General features: G+C 39.3%; 3 protein-coding genes and 1 long non-coding RNA gene across 6 annotated transcripts in view; 3 read left to right on the top strand and 1 right to left on the bottom strand.

The window, feature by feature from the left end:
* LOC139127226 (transient receptor potential cation channel subfamily M member-like 2) overlaps positions 1 to 2,104 on the bottom strand; it is a 49,651-nt gene extending 47,547 nt beyond the window's left edge. For 2 of the 3 annotated variants that reach the window (XM_070693136.1, XM_070693137.1), the window contains exons 1-3: positions 1,918 to 2,104; positions 1,334 to 1,570; positions 68 to 206 (exon numbers count right to left, since the gene is read on the bottom strand). In XM_070693136.1, coding sequence (XP_070549237.1) covers positions 68 to 206; positions 1,334 to 1,455 — 261 coding nt within the window. In that variant the 5' untranslated portion in view covers positions 1,456 to 1,570; positions 1,918 to 2,104. Of the gene's footprint in view, positions 1 to 67; positions 207 to 1,333; positions 1,571 to 1,917 lie in introns of those variants that run through there. The other variant, XM_070693138.1, reaches the window with a different exon arrangement.
* A 3,511-nt stretch (positions 2,105 to 5,615) lies between these two features.
* On the top strand, positions 5,616 to 6,447 carry LOC139127169 (uncharacterized). Its single transcript, XR_011550939.1, has 2 exons — positions 5,616 to 5,761; positions 6,337 to 6,447. It is a non-coding gene; the product is annotated as an uncharacterized lncRNA (long non-coding RNA).
* A 3,258-nt stretch (positions 6,448 to 9,705) lies between these two features.
* LOC139127128 (uncharacterized) lies at positions 9,706 to 11,862 on the top strand. Its single transcript, XM_070693047.1, has 2 exons — positions 9,706 to 9,710; positions 10,011 to 11,862. Exons 1-2 carry the CDS (start codon positions 9,706 to 9,708, stop codon positions 11,860 to 11,862), a joined length of 1,857 nt encoding a protein of 618 aa, XP_070549148.1.
* LOC139127206 (uncharacterized) lies at positions 11,636 to 13,886 on the top strand. Its single transcript, XM_070693119.1, has 2 exons — positions 11,636 to 13,201; positions 13,776 to 13,886. Exon 1 carries the CDS (start codon positions 12,152 to 12,154, stop codon positions 12,635 to 12,637), a length of 486 nt encoding a protein of 161 aa, XP_070549220.1. The 5' UTR covers positions 11,636 to 12,151; the 3' UTR covers positions 12,638 to 13,201; positions 13,776 to 13,886.
* The last annotated feature ends 9,393 nt before the right edge of the window (positions 13,887 to 23,279 follow it).

Raw genomic sequence — 23,279 nt, 5'->3', positions numbered from 1 at the left:
TGTAGCCTCAATGAAATATCTAGGATTGACACTTTTTTCCTTAGAATGTCAACTTTGCATTACATACCAGTCTTCTGTTCTGAGGAGCGATGATCTGTTTCAAATGGTTTAGACATTCTTCCATCAGTGTGTTTCTCCATCGTCCATTCTTCACATGGGCTATCAAATCGCGTACGTTTTTTTCCTGATCAGCGACAATCCTGTCGCTGCAATGGAAACAACATTTTTCAAAGTTAACACTATATTCTTTTAAATAGATCGTGATTATCCAACAGAAATATTTGATGTCGTTTGGCAGGTGTCATGACACCTTGTGGCGAGTGTCAAGGGACACCTCTGCGGCAAAAAGTAAACGTTTGCTACAGCACAATGAGTAGTCAAGCTTAATGAACTATTGCAAGGAGCTGCCTTGCCACGAACACATTTGACAACGAGGCGCATCTGAAAATAGCTTTATTAAAAACCCATCAAATAATATGAATAACAAACTGTCAATGTATCGAAATTCCATAGTTGCACGAGCTTTTCGGTTCAGCTCTACTGTGATATCATAATCAAAATATTCAAAACCATTTTCAGTATGGATACTATTATGCGCTCGCCTACCATACAGAGACAAAGGCGCTATCTTTACCCCGTTCATGCTTGTAGACATAACGTGATGCTTCGCTGACATAATGTATAAACAATAAAGTTTACGATCAACATATTATATAATGTATTGAGCGTATGAGTTGAGCAATAATGATTGATATTTCAGCCCGTTTCCATATAAAAAATAATCAACAGGTTTGATATGTGTAAAAGATAGCCACTTGACTCCTTACAGGAACAAGACTTGAGTGCACGTGGAATGTTATTCCCAGGCAACCATTCATACTGCGCTTTTGAGCTGAAACATTTCATTGAAATCGACATAAGTTGAAACTGAACAAATTTTCTTTAAGGGATTTAGATAAACGTTTTGCGTGCAGATGTCTTCGATTACCATTCTAAATACTATTACTACGAATTGCTTCTTTTGAATATGAGTAACTGTAACTCCGTTAGAAAAAAATAACTGTGTGCACACAGTCATTTTTGGTTTCTATGCGATCTCTGACGGTTGACAAAGCTCCAACATTGCCATAAGCAATGTTGTAACATATTGTTTGACGTTGTTTATGTCCCATCTTGTTGCCAAACAGTCGTATTCAATATGTACGCTCGCTTTGAAGATTCCAATAAAATTACGGCACACTTGTTTAATTATGATGGAAATGTTACAGTAATAAGGTATAAAGACTGATGTGAAATATTAGAGACATCTGTTTTAACTCTTGTGATTACTTACTCAGACATTTCTGTATTTCTTGACCGTAGATAAGCCTCAGCGATAATATCAGCAGCTCTGCCGCTTCCCTTTATGATAACCACGGGAATGCCAGCAGCATCACCTTTGGCACCTTTGTCCATACTGTTTTGCACAAGAGTTTGGTACACGCTTTTAATTGTATTATAACTACCTTCATAACTACCAACACAGCTGGTACTTGTGCATCAGTGTTTCCATCTGTTGAATTATTTGTGCCTGTGAGAAATTTTCGTCATTTTAGAGGGTTAATATCAAGTTGCTTGAATTATATGCAATGAATAAAGTACTCAATGGTGTCGACTTCTTAGATTAAAACATGAAAATTTCCTTGCAATGACTGTTTGAGAAGCTCAAACCTTGTTACAGACCTACACGATCAATTTATGTTAACAGGGCCTCTCCGCACGACTGTCCTCTGTCGTATACCCTATTGCCAACTTTGGTATATTTTTACAGCTTTCGTGGCACTCATTCACACCACTTTTCCGCCTGAAACATCGTCAAACTCTCTGTCTCAAGTGTCTGAAGGTTATCAGCATATAAATAATGATAAAGCTTCTTACCTCCGTGTTTAGCTATATATCGTAAAAGGTCCGTCCGAAAAGCAATGTCAAGTCCGAAGAACGGTTTGCCATAGTCAACAAGTATGAAGTGGCTGTGATTGCAATCGAGTATCGTGGGCTTGAATTTATACCTGAATTTTTCCGGTTGGAGATCTCTTTCGTCGTATTTCGCAGGCCAAAAACCTTCATTTGACTTTTAACAATTAGAGGAAACAATTGGAAAAAAACTTAGAAAAACGTTATCGAACAAAATATTGTTAAAAATTTCTTTCAAACATCGCAAAGCATTTGATAATCTTTTACACTCTACAAAATATCTCATAAATGTATGGAAGTACTGTAAGATTGGGCTATATCACTCTCATTTTGGTTCGTGATGTGTGGCGAAGGCTTCCTTCCTTATCCCAAAAGTTTACTGTACGTAGCGGGGTGTCCCTAGTCTACCCCTAAAATTGATGATTACTCCGCAAATGGTCACACTGAGCATCGTTCGGCATGATCGGACTTGAATCTGTATACGTTATACATTTCGACACTTTCCGCACTGCACTGCACTGCACACGCACGTTCAACGCAAAATTAAAATGAGCCGTACGTCCACGGTTCGATTTGGAAATAAAAAGCAATGTATTTTCGAATGAAATGGAAAGGGATTGCATCCCTACAGTCATTAAGGAACTTGAAAAATCAACGTTTAGAATGCCATTCAAAAAGCTGAAAAAGCTGAAACAAAATGAAATGCCAGGCATGAAGAAAACGGAATGTTCATGCATGGACATCAGCGAGCTGCATGGTATCAGCTGATCGTTACTATCAGGATTATGTCGCTCGTATAGGCTCGTATCCGCAGAGATATTGAAATTGATTTCACTGAAATATTTTCATATGTATATGGAAAAAACATTTTCACCTTTAGAGTAACAATATTTTAAAAAATTAACGCATACAGCCCTATGATACAGCCACATCGTACGTCATTTGAAAGCTTATTATATCTTCTTGAAGAAAATTGACAATGATATGAGATATAAAATTAGAAATTTCATTGTTAACTATTCTAAACATACTTTTACACTATTGAGTGATATATGGTATTTGGTAATGGTATTTGCATGTAAAACACAAAATTGATATAAAAAGTGATATTTAAAGTGATTGTACTGAAATATTTTATATTTCTGTTGAAAGAAATACTTCCGCTTTTGAATAATGGTATTTAAAAAAAATAACTTAAGTATCAATGCAACCACAAGCATTATGATGTGAAAAAAAGTGCGTAGAACATGGAGAACAAACAGTTGAAATTAGTTCTGAAAATTATTACTTTTTGTTGAATGTATGTTTTAAAACATATGAACACCTCTTCTTGTTTACAATATTATCCAATACCGATGTCTAGCTTTTATAGGTCAGAGGCTGATTCTTCGAATATGCCTTTTGTTTGGAGTATAATATAGCCATTCACAGCATAAGGAAACTTTTTAATGTTACTCAAGAATACCAACATTTTCTTGTAATGTTGTAACCATGAAAACAGGATATATATAACATTTTGATTTCAACATATATGGTAAATGATTTGAACGCCAAAATTATTTCGTAAAGATGTGTTGGGAAAATATCACCAATTACTATTAAGGGCAAACATAAAAAGGTCCACATGAACGACACTATTGTAGTTGTTGAAATATAGCTCTGTAGCTGAAACAATGTGTCAGAGTAAGCTGCAGTCAAAGTAATGGCATGTTCATGATCCAAATCATTCATGTCATTTCCAGTAAATCTAGTAATTGTAGGAATTCATCATCCTCTTCTTCACCAGCATTGTCATGAGTAAAAGGGTTACCACAGTTATCGCTGCCTTGGCAGGAACAAAGGTCTGTGCAGGGAAGATTAATTTGACAGCAGACACAATTGGTGACATGTAATAAGAGAAAGCAGCTCCACACATCGTTCATATCTTAGTTGTTTGAATTTTGTTTATGATATTGTGTATATTGTAAGTGTATATTATGTTATGTTTGGCCGTTTTATGTACAGTGTCGATTTGCCATGGCGAGACGTAGCCCTAACCTACATGTCCTGCCCTATGGGATAGCAAGACTAATGTGACTCTGCGATCCTTTGATGCTACCTTTCAAGAATCGAGTTGTTTTCATCTTTTCTTCATTTTCTTTTGGTGAAACATGTGCACTGATTGAATGATTGTAGATGTTACCAATCGAGTTGTTCCACTGAAGTTCAGTTTGTTCAAGTACGGAAGCTAGAATGTCTACTGTTCGTTCAGGCTGTATTTGTGTATGCTCATTTGAATCGGAGATCGGACTGTTGTAGGTTTTGTGAAGTTTTGCATCATCCTATTTTCGTTTCTTATGTATGTGATTAGGCTACGCTCACAAATAACGGTGAGGGACGGAGGAATTCGGGTTGGATTCGAAAATTTTGGGAGATTGTAGAGGGTACATGGAGTTTGTGATCTGCATACAGGGGACCTGAAAATGTTTTGGTTCCCTTTTACTTTTTACGATTCAAAGGTCTTGAAAGTAATTTAATGAAAATTTAATAACATTTAAATGTCATCCGATTGTCCAAAGTTAGTAATAACTAAACAAGATTTAGAATCGTTTTGTCGCATTTCATTACTTTTATCTCGAAAATATCTTGTATTTTGTATTGTCTTGTTGTTGCATGATAATGTATCGTAATGTTTCGCGTTTAACAAGGCCCTTGAATGTCGCCGTTTTGTTTCATGAACCGCAATGTATCTGTTGGTTATGTGTGTGTTTTGCAGCCGAGAATGTTCTCTTTGTTGCAACGATGACTTTTATAGATAATGAGGTCTAATGATATGATTTCTTGAGAAGAGCTTACGAAAATTTGAAAGTATGATGCATTTGTTTATGTTTGATATGAATTAATAAGCTCGTGTTGAGTTCCAATGAGAATCATACATCGTCTCTGAATCTCAGTCTGAGCGATATTTGTTCTGTGTGTCGCTGAATTATTCTCATTTTGTCTTGTAAGTGGTGCTAGTATTTTACTGTTAACTGGAAAAATCGCTATGGCTAATTAATATTTTATATAAAACAGCCAAACATAATATACACTGACAATATACACAATATCATACACAAAATGCAAACAACGAAGATATGTTCGGTGTGTTGAGTTGCCTTTCCTTCATTATACAACTTAATACGATATATGAAATATAATGCTTTCCTTCTAAATATTCCACATACTGAACTGAAAATACAGATGTAACACAAATGTAGTAACCAATGATGTCTCCATCAAAACAAGATTTCTAGAGAAATAAAACAAAAATGACATCAATAATACAAAAGGGCCATTCAACACACAGCTATTTATGACAAGATTGAAACTAATTTGGGATAATTGGATGGTGAAGTAATGTCGGTTTAATTTGCAAATTTAAGCTCATCTGCTTTTCTTTTACTTGTTTTTAAGAGTGATTTGTAATATTTCAACTCTCAACTTTAGAGCACAAAACACGTTTTATTTACATTAGTTCCAATTGGTTTTATGTATTCTTGTTGTTACGGTCAAAATCAACATCCCCTTATTTGGCCATAGTTCAAATTCAAAGTCATGAGTCACCATCAACTTCCGTCTTTAAATGTTTATCTTTTGTATTACGCACTGCGCACATGCAGCCATTCCAAGCGTGCTTTAGACACTTTAAGTTAGACCTTCAGAGAGTGGACATGTCTCTGAAAGTGACCGGCTATAGTTCTCGCCAAGATTGCTTGTAAAGACCATTTTGATGAAACAGCTTTGAACCTGTTGATGCGATAGTCTTATACAACCCTACACAAAATCGGTAAGCAATTCAGTTGATTCTTTTGTGACTTTAAAGCAGACATTCTTGAAGGAACATTGAATAGCCTTATTCCATTGTGAGACTCTGAGAGCACGTGTGCCTAACAAAGGGCCAAGGACATTGAAGTATGCGAACAATGAATGCCATAATGGACACATTCAAGTTGGACTCTGATTACATTTATAGTACAACCTTTTTGAGACCTTTTACGTAAAGTAGTTTTAGTGATTGTATTCTTATGCATCTTTGAGTTAGTGATTGTTTCAAAGCAGCTAATTGTTTAAGTCAGGGCTGCTTTTATGCAATGAGATCTCTCAACGAAAGTAAACGTTCAGTCACCTTTAGAGGGCGTTTACTGAGGTTGGTCACGTGACCACCCCCACCTATTATGACCTTTGACCCCTGAGTCATCTTAGAGGGAGTATTACTTCCTGTTAGTTACTTCCTGTTTCTAATTTCCTGTGTCATAGAGTGTATTTACTTCCTGGTCAAAGAGAGTATTTACTTCCTGTGTCATAGTGTGAACGTAGTTTAGTTCTCACTTCCTGTATCCTTTTGTTTTGATTTGTTTTCAGTTAATCGTTCCCAAACGTTCTCAACGTTTGTAGTACAACATTCTACTCAGAGAATTTGTTGTTCTCAGTCTGGAAGACATGCCTATATTCGAATAAACCACGTGAAACTTAGATCGGATATTTGCTTCGTCTTATTTAAGAGGGAACGCATTACGGAATATCAGTTGTAGACGACTATTGCATAGTAGTTGCAGACAAATAATTTTGAGTCTTAAGGAATTTGTTTGCGCGCTTCATTTCTCATTAACGATTTTGCGTCGGACTTGTGATATTCACCTAAGTCAGACCATGGAAGACGAAAGAAAGAAATCAAGAACTTCGTCACCGGAAAAGGAATTGCAAGAACCCAGGCGTAGCGGCCGTGACAGAACACTGTCCGAAAAAGGACTTAAATATGAGTTATCTACTAAAGGTGGCTTCTTAGAGAAAACAGCGAGTTCACTAACCCAAAAGTCCAAGAAAATACAAGACCTCATCGCTGATAAGGCAGACCTATTCACAATCAAACTGAAGTTTGAAGTGTGGAAGGAGCTGCATCAAGTCTTTGCAGACACGTGCTATGAATACGAAAGTTTACTCCCAAAGGATCAGGTGCCAGACGAACGCCTTCGTTGGCTGGCCGATGTCGAAGACGTTTTTGGGACCTTCTTTAAAGACACCACTGCATGGGTGAGCAAACAGGAAGTGACCCAACACCAATAGTGAACCCCACACCAATTCATCCACAAGAGGATGTAGGACCAGAAGATAGTGTCTCTCAAGTCGGCACACCGAAGCCGTCCGTAGTTGGCAGCCAGAGTGGGGTCAGCCATCATACGAGCCACAGTGCACTCTCAGCCACCAAACTAGCAGATGAAAGGGAAAAGGCTGAACTGTTGGCAAGGTCAGCTAAGCTCAAGAAGAAGCAAGAGATTGAGCGTGCTAAGTATAAGCTTCAACTCCAAGAACACCGGGAGAGGCAAGAAATGGAGCGGGCCATGGCAAGACATGAGCTTCAACTCAAGGAGGAGCAACATGAACTTGACACGAAGATTGCCGTAGCTGATGCTAGAGCTAGATCTCTGAATAAGTTTTTTGGTGACGAATTCGAGGACGATATCGCCATCAATATTAAGACTGAACCACTGGAGGACAAATCCATTGTGTCCAGAACAAAACCACGAAAGACCACAACACCAGTACGAGTGTATAAGAAGGAAACTCCTACAATAGAAAGGGAGAATGACAGTGAGGCGGATGATTTAGAAGAAGAAGTCAGTGTAGCAGCTTCCAGAATTTCCACCAGAAGCAGTGGCAGTAACATGAGTAAGACGACACGTGACTCTGCACAGTGGGCCATGATCAGAGCAATAAAGAAAATGTCCACAGTGATAAAGAAGTTTGACGGTAACATCATGGAGTACAGATCATTCATAGATGAGTTTGAGACCAAACTAGTACCGACTGCCGAAGATGATAAAGATAAACTCACTCTACTGAGACAGTTCACGGAAGGCACAGCCCATGAAATAGTTCAAGGGTATGCAGGTATAGACGCAAGTGAAGCATATCAGGGTGCCATGGAGGAGCTGGAAGAGCGCTATGGTGATCCACACAAGATAGCCAACGCCTACCTGAGGAAGGTTTTGGACTGGCCTCCAATCAAGCCAGACAACGTTGCCTCGTTAGACAAGTTCGCCATCTTCTTGAATCGATGTAAGACAGCAACCCGATGCGTTGATGGCCTAGAAATACTAGAACATTCAGAAAATATGAAACGGATCGTCAAGAAGCTTCCTTACTTTATTCAAGATTCTTGGAGTAAACGCACAGCGAAGATACGCAAAGCCAAGAAAAGAGTAAGATTTGAAGACCTCGTCGATCTGGTGAAGTCCGAAGCACGCAGACTGTCATGCCCGGACTACAGTAGACAAGCAATGGCTAGTCTCGACAATCCAGTGAAAAAGAAGAGAGTTACAGACAAAGTGGAACAATCTTTCGCCACTAGCGTTACAAGCGCAGACAAGAAGACGAACCAAGGGAGCAAGAAGAGCAACACTTCAACCTCCAAACCAAACAAGGCTCAACAGAAACCATGCCTGCACTGCCAAGATAACAATCATTCTTTCGACAGTTGCGAACAATTGATTGCAGCCAGTCAAGAAGATACTGTTAACTTTCTGAGAAACCAAGGTGTATGTTTTGGCTGTCTGAAACCTGGTCACCGGAGTAGGCAATGCAAGCAGAAAGCTAAATGCTCCAAATGCCAAGGAAAACACCCAACAGTACTACATCAGGATCGTCGACCGACAACTGATAAAGATGAGGATTCAAAGAGACCAGTACAGACGGAGAGTGTCGCAGTACACTGCACCACGGCAGAGGTGGACCAAGTACAGTCCTTTATGGGGACCGGTGGTCAAGACGATGACACCGGTGGTGATGATGATAACTGCAAGGTCCTGCTGACTATTATCCCTGTCAAGGTGAAGTTGAAAGGCTCAAATAGAATGGTACAGACTTATGCCTTTCTGGACACAGGTAGTGTCATATCATTCTGCACAGAAGCGTTACAGAGAAAACTTGGAGCCACAGGCAGAAAGACAAAGCTGACGGTAAATACAGTGAACGGCTTAGGCAGCCACACCTGCGACAAAGTCACGGGCATAGAAGTTTACAACCTAGACTGTTCAGAGCCACAAGTAGAGCTGAAAACAGTATACACTAAACCAGAGATAGGCGTCTCTGAAGACTACATTCCCCGTCAAGAGGATCTCATGAGATGGCCGCATTTGAAGAATATAAGGCTTCCAAGAATAGATGCCGAAATAGGACTGATGATAGGTACCGAGAAACAGCAGTATTTACCCCTCTGGAAACAATACGTGGTCCGGACTCAACCCCTCACCATGCAGAACACGCGTAGGATGGATCCCCTGGCACGTAGTCAGATTGAACGAACAAGGGCAACATCCTCCCAGCTACAGAACAGAAGTTGTGGCCGTAGAGGATATGGAAGAATTGGATAAACTAGACAGGTTAGTGCGACATTCCATTGACCTTGATTTTCCTGAGCGCATGATAGATGACAAAAGGGAGCACTCCCAAGAAGACAAGAAGTTCATGCAGAAAGTAAAGGAAACCATTGAGCTAGTAGATGAACACTACAAAATGGGACTTCCATTCAAAAATGAAAGAGTTCGACTACCCGACAATCAGCACTATGCCTTACAACGTTTTAAAGGCCTTGAAAGAAAGTTGAGAAACAACCCAAAGTTCCATGCCGACTACCAGAAGTTCATGGCAGACATAATTGAGAAGGATACGCAATACAAGTCCCTAACGACGAGTTAGATCGAGACGACGGAAAGGTATGGTATATACCCCACCATGGAGTATATCATCCGAAGAAACCAGAGAAGATCCGCGTTGTCTTTGACTGTTCAGCAAAGTTCCAAGGAGTGTCGTTGAACAACCTATTACTACAAGGGCCGGATCTGACGAATAATCTACTAGGAGTGTTATTACGATTTCGACAGGAACCAGTCGCTTTAATGGCAGACATAGAGGCTATGTTCCACCAGGTAAAGGTTAGAGAAGAGGACAGTGACTGTCTACGCTTCTATTGGTGGCCAGATGGAAACATAGAAAGCCCTCCAAGAGTCTATAAATGATGGTTCACCTGTTCGGTGCAGTATCATCCCCGAGCTGCGCGAACACAGCACTACACAAGATGGCCGACGACAACAGCCACCTATTCAACAGGAAGTTGTCAAAACAATAAAGAGAGACTTCTACGTAGATGATTGCCTCAAGTCGGTAGAAAGTGCGAAGAAGGCAATCGAGTTGACGCAAGATCTGACTGCAGCTTGCAAGAAGGGCGGTTTCCGTCTAACAAAGTGGGTGAGCAACAGCCGTGAAGTATTGGAGACTATACCAAAAGAAGAAAGAGCTAAGGAAATCAAAGACCTGAAGCTGGAATACGACTGCCTACCAGTAGAGCGTGCCCTAGGTACTTCATGGTCGGTCGAGTCAGACACCATAGGATTCCAGATCAACATTGAAAGCCGGCCTCCAACGAGAAGAGGCATACTATCAATTATCAGCTCAGTATACGATCCCATTGGACTCGCAGCTCCGTTCATCCTACCTGCAAGAATACTACTTCAAGACTTGTGTCGTAGAGGTATTGGCTGGGATGCAAAGATCAAAGAAGACGATCGGAAGAAATGGCTAAGATGGCTATCAGACCTTCCAAAACTAGAAAACGTATCAACTCAGAGGTGCTACAAACCAGCAGACTTTGGCGAAGTCAAGGTACGTGAAATACATCACTTTTCTGACGCCAGTGAATATGGATACGGTGTCGCATCGTATATTAGACTCATAAATGAAAACGGAAGAATTCACTGTGCCTTCCTTATGGGAAAGGCAAGGGTTGCACCACTGAAGAAAATTACCATCCCACGCCTGGAGCTGACAGCAGCTACAGTGGCCGTGAGAATGAACAGAATGTTGGAGGAAGAACTCGACATTAAGAACGACAAGGTATACTTCTGGACAGACAGCACATCAGTGATTAAGTACTGCGCCAATGAAACATCCCGATTCCACACCTTCGTAGCCAACCGGATCAACATTATACGTGAAGGTTCGGATAGTAAACAGTGGAAGTACGTCGACACAAAATCCAACCCAGCAGACAACGCATCTAGGGGAGTAACGGTAGACAAGTTCCTGCAAAACAAAAGATGGCTGCGAGGACCAGATTTCCTGTGGAAACGAGAAAGTGAATGGCCTACACAACAGGACATCTCCAGAGCACTATGTAATAAAGACCCAGAAGTCAAGCGGAAAGTATTCGTGTACAGCACCGTACTAGTAGAGCAAGAGTTTGGGGTAGAGAAGATCTTACTACGCTACTCCAGCATGATGAAACTAAAGAAAATAGTCGGATGGTTCCTGTTAGCGAAGAAAAACCTCCAAGATAAATGCCGCAAAAGAAAGGAAGGCGATGAAGACACCAACGCAGATACTAGCCAGAAGAGTTGTGAAACAACAATCCCACCTGTTTCATTAGAGAATCTGCAAAGGGCAGAAGATGCAATCATGAAGTATGTGCAGCGAAAGCACTTTCCAGATGAAATGGCACTCCTTCAACGAAAGAAGCAAGTCAGGAGATACAGCCCATTATATAAGCTGGACCCAATTTTTGATAAAGGAATAATACGAGTAAGCCGACGCCTGGAGCGTGCCTCAGTGTCACCAGAAAGCAAGCACCGGATACTGCTGCCTAAAGACTCACGAGTGTCTACAATCATACTCCAAGAAACCCACAAAGAAGTCGGACATCTTGGAAGGAACTCGATGCTGGCGAAGCTAAGAGAGAAATATTGGATTCTACGGGCGCCTACAGCAATCCGCAACCTCGTAACCAAATGTGTCATCTGTAGAAAATATAGAGCAAAAGTTTGTGAGCAGAAGATGTCAGACCTACCTAAGGACCGCATCACCCCGAAGAGCCACCATTCACTCGCACAGGTGTAGATTACTTCGGACCACTGGAGGTCAAACGTGGCCGTGTCACTGAGAAGAGGTATGGAGCGATCTTCACATGTATGGCGACTCGTGCGGTACACTTAGAAGTAGCCTGCTCATTAGATACAGATTCGTGCATCAACGCTATCAGAAGATTTATAGCACGAAGAGGCCACGTTAGGTCCATAAGATCAGACAACGGGACTAACTTCGTCGCAGCCGACAAAGAGCTGAAGGAAAGTATCAGGAGATGGAACCAAGAGAAGATAGCTGAGATGCTCCACCAACAAGACATCAAATGGGAATTCAACCCCCAGCAGGTTCCCACTTTGGAGGAGTATGGGAGCGTCACATCAGAACCATAAGGAAAATCATCTTTTCCTTGCTCAAAGAACAACCACTTCGCATGTCAGATGAAGCACTCCGAACGCTGTTCTGTGAAGTGGAAGCCATAATTAACAGCCGACCAATCACCAGGCTGTCAGAAGATCCGAACGATCTAGAGGCATTAACACCCAACCACCTGTTAATGCTGAAACCAAAACAGGCCCTGCCACCCGGCTTGTTTCAGAAGAATGACAACTACGTACGCCGTCGATGGAGACAAGTGCAGTACCTGGCAGATATATTCTGGAAGAGATGGATGAAAGAATATCTCCCGTTGCTACAAGAGAGACAGAAGTGGCTCGAGATCAGAAGAAACCTCAACGTTGGAGACGTGGTGTTGATCGTCGACAACACAGCGCCGAGGAACTCCTGGTCCATGGCAGAATCACCGAAGTGATGAAAGACAAGAAGGGACTCGTCAGGTTTGCAGAAGTCAAGACCAGAGCGACTACTCTACGACGTCCAGTGGATAAGTTGTGTGTGCTCCTGGAGGCCGACGCCATTGAAGATTCGTCTGAAGGACACAAGAACAGCTAAGAACTTTAATCTTTTTTAATAGTGATATATGAACAGTATATTATTCATGTTTGTTTAGTTAGATTGAATTTTGACCAGTTTAGAATATTGGATTTATAATTGTTCCGAGTCACATCTACACAATTAGGGGACCGGAATGTTACGGTCAAAATCAACATCCCCTTATTTGGCCATAGTTCAAATTCAAAGTCATGAGTCACCATCAACTTCCGTCTTTAAATGTTTATCTTTTGTATTACGCACTGCGCACATGCAGCCATTCCAAGCGTGCTTTTAGACACTTTAAGTTAGACCTTCAGAGAGTGGACATGTCTCTGAAAGTGACCGGCTATAGTTCTCGCCAAGATTGCTTGTAAAGACCATTTTGATGAAACAGCTTTGAACCTGTTGATGCGATAGTCTTATACAACCCTACACAAAATTGGTAAGCAATTCAGTTGATTCTTTGTGACTTTAAAGCAGACATTCTTGAAGGAACATTGAATAGCCTTATTCCATTGTGAGACTCTGAGAGCACGTGTGCCTAACAAAGGGCCAAGGACATTGAAGTATGCGAACAATGAATGCCATAATGGACACATTCAAGTTGGACTCTGATTACATTTATAGTACAACCTTTTTGAGACCTTTTACATAAAGTAGTTTTAGTGATTGTATTCTTATGCATCTTTGAGTTAGTGATTGTTTCAAAGCAGCTAATTGTTTAAGTCAGGGCTGCTTTTATGCAAATGAGATCTCTCAACGAAAGTAAACGTTCAGTCACCGTTAGAGGGCGTTTACTGAGGTGGGTCACGTGACCACCCCACCTATTATGACCTTTGACCCCTGAGTCATCTTAGAGGGAGTATTACTTCCTGTTAGTTACTTCCTGTTTCTAATTTCCTGTGTCATAGAGTGTATTTACTTCCTGGTCAAAGAGAGTATTTACTTCCTGTGTCATAGTGTGAACGTAGTTTAGTTCTCACTTCCTGTATCCTTTTGTTTTGATTTGTTTTCAGTTAATCGTTCCCAAACGTTCTCAACGTTTGTAGTACAACATTCTACTCAGAGAATTTGTTGTTCTCAGTCTGGAAGACATGCCTATATTCGAATAAACCACGTGAAACTTAGATCGGATATTTGCTTCGTCTTATTTAAGAGGGAACGCATTACGGAATATCAGTTGTAGACGACTATTGCATAGTAGTTGCAGACAAATAATTTTGAGTCTTAAGGAATTTGTTTGCGCGCTACACTTGTTGTTCAGCTATATGGGAATTAGACAGGAAAAGGTTCCAGTCTGCGTATCCTTAATAAACAAAAAATCAATTGCAAAACAAATTCAGATATTTAACCCCATAACGTGAGCATTTACTACACAAATATTTGAATATTAAAACGTAGTTAATAAATTTCTAATTTTACACCGCATTAATGCAAATGGGGTACCCATGTAAATTATGCAAATTAAGGGCCATATCCGTACTTGACAGCTCCACATTGTCAATTTTCTTGAAGAAGAGATAGTAAGCTTTCAAATGACGTATGATGATGCTGTACGATTTGGCTTTTTGTATTGTTTTTTTTAAATATTGTTATTAAAATGGGCAAAATATTTCTTCAATATAAATATGACAATATTTCAGTGAAATGAATTTAAATATCTTTTTGGATGTCTGTTTAGTATTCTACATGCAAATACCTTCCTTTCATTGGATATATCACTCAATAGTTTAAAAGTATGTTTCGAGTAGTGAATAATAAATATCTAATATATATCGCATTTATGCAAATTGAGTACCCGTGGGATTTATGCAAATTAGGGGCTACGGCCGGACTTGTCAGCTAAATGTTGTCTGTTTTCTTCAAGTAGAGACAGTAAGCTTTCAAAAGATGTATAATATGGCTGTATAATGTGGCTGTATGTGTTCAAATTTTAAAATATTGTTATTCATAAGGGTAAATATTCAGTAAAACCATTTTAAATATCCTTTTGAATATAAATTTTCTATTCTACATGCAAATACCTTTCATTTGATATATCACTCGATAGTTTAAAAGTATGTTTAGAGTAGTTAACAATAAATTTCCTAATTTTATATCACATTTATGCAAATTGGGTACCCATGTGAATTATGGAAATTAGGGGATTATAGCCTTACTTTGCGGCTCCACATCGTCATTTTTCTTGCAGTAGAGATAATAAGCTTACGCTTTCAAATGATTTATGATGTGGCTGTATGTAAGGTGGGTACATTAAAGTTCCATTAGCTGTATCTTCTGGCGATATTTCCGTTAGTTTTGATTGAAATGATCACTGGCTAATGTTGAATAGCCTGTCAAATAACAGAGAATCGCATATATTCGGAAACATTACGTGCCCTACGACTAAATAACATGTGATTTTACAACGAAAATTTCAATTTTTGTCCGGACAGAAATACAAACTCTGTCGACACGCGGATTGCAACGTAGGCATTCCTCTGCACCTGCGCGAGCCATTTACAGCAATTTTAAAATAAATATTTATTACTTATGCCCGGTACTTACGTCGTAGTCCATTGTCCGAGCACGTTGCGTAGCCAGATGTCTGGCAATCCACGACGCGATGTTGTTTTGATCCCGCAATAAACGTGAAATTGTACATTTCGCGTGATCGCAGCGTCACCATATCTGCGTTCTCCCCAGCACGCTGAGCATGCCAGACGTCAACAAACGAGCTCGGAAGGGCAACACGTTTGAACAAAAATTAGCAGTTTTATGTGGCTATAACATCACTAATCATGTTTGTTTCTTCGTAAAACAACATTTTGCAACAAATACGAGCCTCCAACATGGAATTTTCCGAGGTAAAAATGGTCAAAAGTTACAAATAATGGCCCTTTAAGTATGAAAAATAGGTGAGCCTGCCGCTCGCCTAGTAGTACAGTATTCAATTCAAAAAAAATATCAACAGAGTTCAGCAATTTTATTCAAATAATTAAATTTTATTAAAAATGTGTCTATAAATTTAATTTTAAATTTTCGACGGCTTCTTGATAAGGGCCGGCGTATTTTTGAGAACGGGAAAACTCGATGTAAACGGATGCTTGAACGATACGGTTGACAAATATATATACTGGAAGGTCGTCGTCAGGAGCTGGTCTAAACCTATGATGAAGGTTGTAGGCGATTATAGCCGGTGCATCAGAACTAGGTAACCGATATGTAAGATCCACGGAGAGCCAACGGTCGTCATGATTGTTGGTCATAACTGACCTTGAAACGAGACTTTGAATGACTCCGGAGTCATTTCCGAAGATGCCACCGCCACCGGTCAAGGTTAATGACAGCTGCTTGACAGCCGTTGATGACTGGTTCGAGTAGCTTTTCACGCTTACCTCATTTACAAGGCCACTGACATATAATATTCCCTGTGTTATCTAGGAGTTTGTAAGCGTCTTGAGTACTGTACACACTGCAGTGTATCTGACGCAGACAGTTAAGCGCGAGTCAGACAGAGCAGACGATCAGTGCACGCGAGAGGACTCAAAATATTTGTTAAATCGTGCAGTAAGACTTTATCAATAAAGTACACCAGTATCAAGATTTATCGCTTATGGTTTACCCCATTATTTCCCTTTCAAATGCCCGGTCATATGCTCGCTATGGGGCCACAAGACTGGATAATCGGATAATAATCAGGGGGTATGACGTCACAAAATGAACTTTATTGACAAAAAGCTACGATATAATTTAGTAACAATGTACCCTTCCCAGCCAATAATGGACGAAAGTAATCTGTGAACAACATAATGTACGAGACGAAGTCGAGTACATTATTGTAAGGTTCGGGACGGGGGATACATTATTGCTATTATTTAAGGTTTTGAGATGCCAGTGAAATTGTTAATATGGAAAACATCTTTTGCCAAACGTTTCGAGAATTGGACACACTATCAGTAATAATCTGGTGGTAAGACGTCTCAAAAGTATTAAGATAAGCATATGAATCGCTAGGAATGTTCCATGACTTTTTGGCAAGTCTGAGAGCCTGCACCACACACGCCACAAGCCACCGACCAGAAATCAACTGTGACATTTTAGATCAGAAATAATTTATCCTTTTGTGGGTAAGCTAAGATACAACACGCCACGTTACATAGGAACAAATAACATTTTAGGTAAGCTGAGTACCCTGCCATGTCCTTTAACTTTTAAGGGTATGCAAGGGCCTCCACAAAACGCTATGGACAAAAATGATAGTGATACATATCTATGTTATACTACTTGCGGAATAACATAATTGCACATATATTTTGTAAGTAACGTTCTGACCTTGGCTGTCTTGATGAGTGTCTTGATTACGCCGGCAACACTTTATCATATGGATTCATTGGGTATTTCGATTACTTGATTTGCTCTGAAATCACTTACATATTTTCGCTCATTGTACTATTTCTGTCATATAATACGGAGACATTTTACCAGCAATCTAATGGAGCTTTTTACAACCAGATATATTTGCATTCTTTTACTTTAATTAGTCATAGACTTACGGTAGAGTTTTTTAACGCTTCGTTATTGAGTAAGACATTCCAGGTAGTGACGCCCAAAATAACAACTTCATTATCTTTTGTTCCTTGGCTTCTTTCTCTGATTACGTCCCCGACAAATTTCGTGACACCCGATGATGTTCCTTCTGTTACAATCCATGTACCTAGAGAACATCGGCAAAACAATGATGGTGATGATGAGAATCGAATTATCCCAATTAGTTCCAATCGTGTTAATTTAATTTTGTTATACGTAGTGCATTGTACTAAAGAGATTCCATGTTTAAAAGCCAAATAATGAATGTTTCGAGGTGCGTTGGAAGAACTGGCATTTGAAATAGAAAATAAAATCGTAAAAACATGATCATATGTCAGGATTAGCTCCACGTCATGTGATACTGCCTCAACACTGATCTTATGAGACTTATTAAATCCAGAGTAAATACGTATACTCGAATACCGGGGGATTTTTGTCAAAAATGAAGGATTTTTTTATTGACCTACGTTTCTGTATCATATGAAATAAAACGTTTTTATCGTGAATTTTCTTCACTCAGTTTACAATCACTAAATAATCGCAATCATACCAATCCATAATCCAGTGACAGTAGGTCAGAATTCGCAAGACAACGTTATAGTTGTAAACATAGACACAAAACAGCACAGAACAGACAGTAAATAGACGGTACACAAACAAAGTCATATTTATGAAAGAAAGATATATGGACCTCTGGCCAGAAGACCAAGAAGTGATGTCAGGTGTTTCGAAATCTTCGGCGGCATTGACTGTGAAGATATGTTATAATAGCAAGTTACCTGGCTTATTAGCTGCTTTATATAACCCTTCACTAAGCAGTTTCTTTAATCTCTCTTCTATAAAGAGGTCCTGGTGTCCACCGATGACACAAATTACAGTCTTAGGTCTTGGGATTCTCCAAAGATCCACGAGCAATTCCCAAACGATTTTAATGTCTGTGTGTTCGTCCAGGCGGACGTACTGTAAGACCCAAGACGAACAAAGTATATTGGTGTTGTGCCATACTCTTTTTAGTTTTTATTCATTGACACCGGTAACAAACAACAATAGACAGGTTTGGCTTCACGTTTGACGTGAACGTGAACGCGTAGAATTCACGTTGGCATAGGCGTACACGTTCACGTTCAAAAATCTGTTTGGCTACGCGTTACGTCACCCGTTCATGAGGCACATGCAAAGAAACGATTCGGCTCGGCTTGGGTCCGCGTATAGTCTACTTCCGTATCAGAGGGATGGCTCAATGGTTATCCGGTATGCCGGGAATCGACAACGAAATTTCACATAAAAAATAACAAAAATACTTAAATATCTTTGAGGATGTCACTATCATATATTCAACTAACAACGTGCATGAATGATTTACAGTTTATATCACATTTTGATACCTAAAGATGACAATAAGTTTACATGTTTACAAATTATGTGAAAACAGCTGTCTTCACGTCCATACGCGGCGTCGGCTCCGTGTACTTGAAAACATAAGCTTACGCATAAGTCGATGACATCAACGCAGAAATTCGTGACGTCACGCGTTCACGTTCACGTAGAGCGTGTAGCCAAACCTGTCTATCACTGCAATTATACGCGATCTAAAACAGCAGTTTTATTCGTTACATTGCTGTAAAATGTCAGACGTCGTCAATTTTCTCACCTTAAAAATGTGGCAAGATTACCACTCATAGATTTCACTTTTGACAGTTTCACTGAACATGCAAATCGATCAATGACAATGCATAGCTACATAAACTTGTAACAAAATGATAAGCAAAACATTTGATTTGCAATTGTAGAAATGCCAATAAATAAACAATTAAATAGTTTTCATGGGAATGACAACCTGCACGACAGCAATTCATCCCTACAAAGGTTTTCACAAAAGTGATTGCATTTGTTAACAACTTCAAAATTGTATCAAGAAAAGTACAGAAGACAGTATTTGAAAATTATTACTCTGGTTTCTATTCACTTCTTTTCACAAAAATTGAAATTGATAATACAATGACGTTTTATAGAAAATTACCTGAGTTTGATTTTCAAATATTTTAATTTACCACCCAACCACCAAGATTCTCGAAGATCTGTTGGTGTCTCTGAGTGAACATATTGAAATTTTTCAACTTGACTTGAAAAATTTGACTGAAATAACTTACCGGAGCAGTTTTGTTTGTAATCTGGCCAAAGCCGACAAATTCAATCTCTCCAAACGAGTCCGCATCTTCCTGTTTACTAGCATTTTTCCTTTGTTTGATTTTCTTAGACTTGATAAAGTTTTTGACCTCTTCATGCTTTCCCATCGACAATAAAACAGGCAACAGTGAATGGTTTGAGATATAAAGTTATGGTCAAAATATGTTGCTCCGAGTATCAGATGTGCGTTTTACAACGTAAAAAAACTTTTCAATGGATTTTTGTAACACCCACATATATGTTGCAGCCATTAGCATGTACAGTTTTGCCCTGCGTTGTATCGCAATGTTTTATTGATACTGATGGGATTTGCAATAATTAGTGACAAACTTACTACTGTTGATTTATATTTGATGATCGTACCGTAACAGAAGATACCTGGACTAAAAATTTTTCAAGACTCTCACTAAGTATATCATCCTCACCTTCTCTTCGTTTGTGAGACTTTCCACACTGTCAGTGGTGATTCATCTTTGTCTTCACGTGGATTTAGTGGTGTTAGTTCTTCTCCATCGCCATTCAATCCATTATCGTGACTGGCCATGGTTGTTACAATAGGTTTCTCGGATTTCTGCTAAACGTTTTTAAGGCTTCTGGCTTCCTGAAACGCAAATTGTGAAATTGTCACATCACATTTCTACTCGAAAATGTCTCAAAAGCCTAGCAGTAAATTCAAAACATTATCTTCTGCACTGAAGCTAAAATATGACAAAGGAGATTTTATTTGGGCATAGATAGAAATATATGACGCAATTCCATTTCGCTTAAGTGTCTAAGCAAAAGACTAGAAATTCAGATGTAGGTGTACATAATGCTCTGAAAGTGCCTTTAAGGACATAACCGTCTTTGATCGTTTGCATTTACAAAGTCACTGCGGGACCATTTTTCAGCTTCATACAACAACATTTAATTATTTCTTATATTTGCACAATTATTTTTTGTTGTAATTTTTTTCCAAGTATGGCTGTAAATTGTCCAATTTTGCTGTTGCAAATTTTCATGTTAAAAGCCAGGACACAGTTTTGTTTCGGTTGATTTGATTCTTCAGAAATAGATACATGTTTTTTTTTGTGATAAGATTAATAGAATCCCACACCCCAACGGGTTGGGATGGAATGTCTCACACGAGTTGGGGAATTCTGTCTCACACGAGCCAAAGGCGAGTGTGAGACAGAATTCCCCAACGAGTGTGAGACATTCCATCCCAACCCGTTGGGGTGTGGGATTATTTTTCTCACGTCCCTCCAATATCTTTGGAAAATTGCATTTTTTTGTGGTAGGTTTATACTATCAAAACCCAGCACACGATTGCACTTGTTTCATTTGTATCATTCCGCAAAGAAAAATGAAGTTCCGTTCATTGATGAGCATATCAAACACGTTAACATGTATATTACCGATATGGCAATTTTGTTTTGTTGGTCAGCCACAAAATTCTCCAGGTCATCTGAAGAAAATGTTGTGAAACAGCTCTGGTGGCCATCTGTTGATGACATTGCGTGAAAGCTGTCGTCTGCTACAGCCTCGTGTGCAAATGGCTCGCTCATCAAAGTCTTTCGCTAACTGTATCGCTGTCAAGTCAGTTCTTCTCCAGAAAATATGTCGACGAGCGTAAATAGCCGATAGGTTTGTAATGGCCTGAATTCTCCCGTTACAACATAAAAGCGGTCATCCTCCGTGTATTTGTTGCCGACGCCGCGCTGACCGTACTCAAATCTAGAACAACCTGTTCACTCTGCGGTTCAGTCGTCTGTCCCCTATAGTGCCAGTTGTACATTACGCGATGTTCTATTCGTCAAATAATTCGTACAGAGAACTAGGCGCTGAGCAGAATTGACCAATCAACATACGTTTCACATACGAGGTGTTCGGTCGCGCAACAATACAGAGTGTGAGAACAAATTGTTCTCACACTGTGTTCTCACACTCCCAGCGCACTGGGGACGTGAGAATAGATATTTCCTTTGTGACGCCACATGTTCCAATCAAAAGAACGCGTTGGCTTAGTACAGCCATAATGTTGTGTATCTTAGAATGGCTTATCACGAACGCCGAACTCACAAAACTGGTGTGAAGAAAATGAGTTTATAGCCGGTGTGTTGGGCGAACCAAAGTGCACAGTTTTTTTTACAATTAATTGCATGTTGATCTATCCAATTAAATTTTTCATTGTTAGCGAAACTATTGAAAGATTTTTGTGTCGCGAAAGAGTTTAAACGATGCAGGGGCCTCTGACGTTATTTTTCCAATGACATATTTTTTACCCATAGCGCGACGGCTGATTGAACTTTTCAATACATTTTAAACTACGGCCTCTGACTGCATTGTATCATATTATCACATATCATTGTAAGGAACATTTAAACTGACACATTAAATTTAAAGAAGTCCATTTTACAGTGCCACTCGACTGCATCAACTCATTTGCGCCACAGTACGCTTCTTCGCATGACTCTAAGAGTTTGCGCTACCATTCGCCCTGAACCAAGCAATGCATTTTTTGTGACTTTCACATAATTATTCAAAATTCACACATTATCCCCTCTTGACATTGCCTAAAGAATCATTCTCTCCTAAATAAATTTAAAATTTGATGTTGGTTTTTTATTCCTCCATGCTGTTTGAAATCATTTACAACTGGCAACGTAGTGCATCGGTGACCAACGTCGGTTTTGTTTAGTATCTCAAAGTAATTCAGTCGATATGCATAGAGGCAGAGAGGCGCCAAAGGGTTGCCACGAGACGCATAACTTAAGAGCGAGTCGTTCACTGAGGGCCGTAGTATTTATATCGGAAAAATACAGGATACAGTATTAAGACATGTGTCATTTTGTTTCACAGCAAATGTGTATAGTGTCGCGATCGGTGGCAATTTTGTTTCCAATATCATGGGCGTTAAGCTTGTGCCTTTGTATGCCTCGACAGCTCAGTCATTCGTTAGGCTTGTGAGGAATGTGAGAAAATGTGTCATTTCAGGGATTTTAAATGTTTCCGTGATATAATGCAATATACCACCTGGCAATCATTTTGATTTAAATTTTGTATGGCTGGTGCCATTACTTAAAGATACTAATACCAGTTTCATTTTAACTTTAAAACAAGACAAGGTGCTATGTCTGTATATAAATTTGCTTACATTGCATACATTCTATTTTGTGCATTCTTTTTCACTACATTTCAGTATTATTTATTCAACACTGGCATTTGAAAATAAAATTTCGTTCCTCAGTTTCTTAGGGTTGATATTTTCCCCTTTTATAGCAATCTGAAACATAAATAGTTACGATTGTATAACTTTTTTCGACAATTTTAAAACTGACATCTTCATCTCTCTCGATTATCGACGTTTAGTATATTCTGCCTCTTTTCAGTTGGAAGTTAAATTTAAAGGCCCATGAGCTCTGAATTTCATTTTAAAACCAAAGTATGTATATTTGGTATATGAAGGACATGTGCAGAAGTATCAATGCTCTCTGATTTGGACCATAACACGTTAAATTATAAACTTGTGCCGTACTCATGAAATGGCACCCCAGGGAAAGTACAAAATTGCAGTATTACCTGCACATGCACATCGTGATCATAAAAGAAACAAGCATGATACCATTTACGTGAATGCACAACACAAAATGGCCAATATTTGATGTTGTAATATTTTTTTCTGTACCTTGTAGCTTTTGAAAATGGTGAGAAATCTAAAACGATGTGAACATGTTCGAATTTGCAATTCGCTGTCGACACTTCTAAGAGAGTTACGCACTTTT

This window comes from Ptychodera flava, unplaced genomic scaffold (genome assembly GCF_041260155.1).
Source record: "Ptychodera flava strain L36383 unplaced genomic scaffold, AS_Pfla_20210202 Scaffold_29__1_contigs__length_4469600_pilon, whole genome shotgun sequence".
NCBI classification, from domain to species: Eukaryota; Metazoa; Hemichordata; class Enteropneusta; family Ptychoderidae; genus Ptychodera; species Ptychodera flava.
Note: the sequence above shows the minus strand (reverse complement) of the source record. Positions and strands in the feature narration are given on the sequence as shown.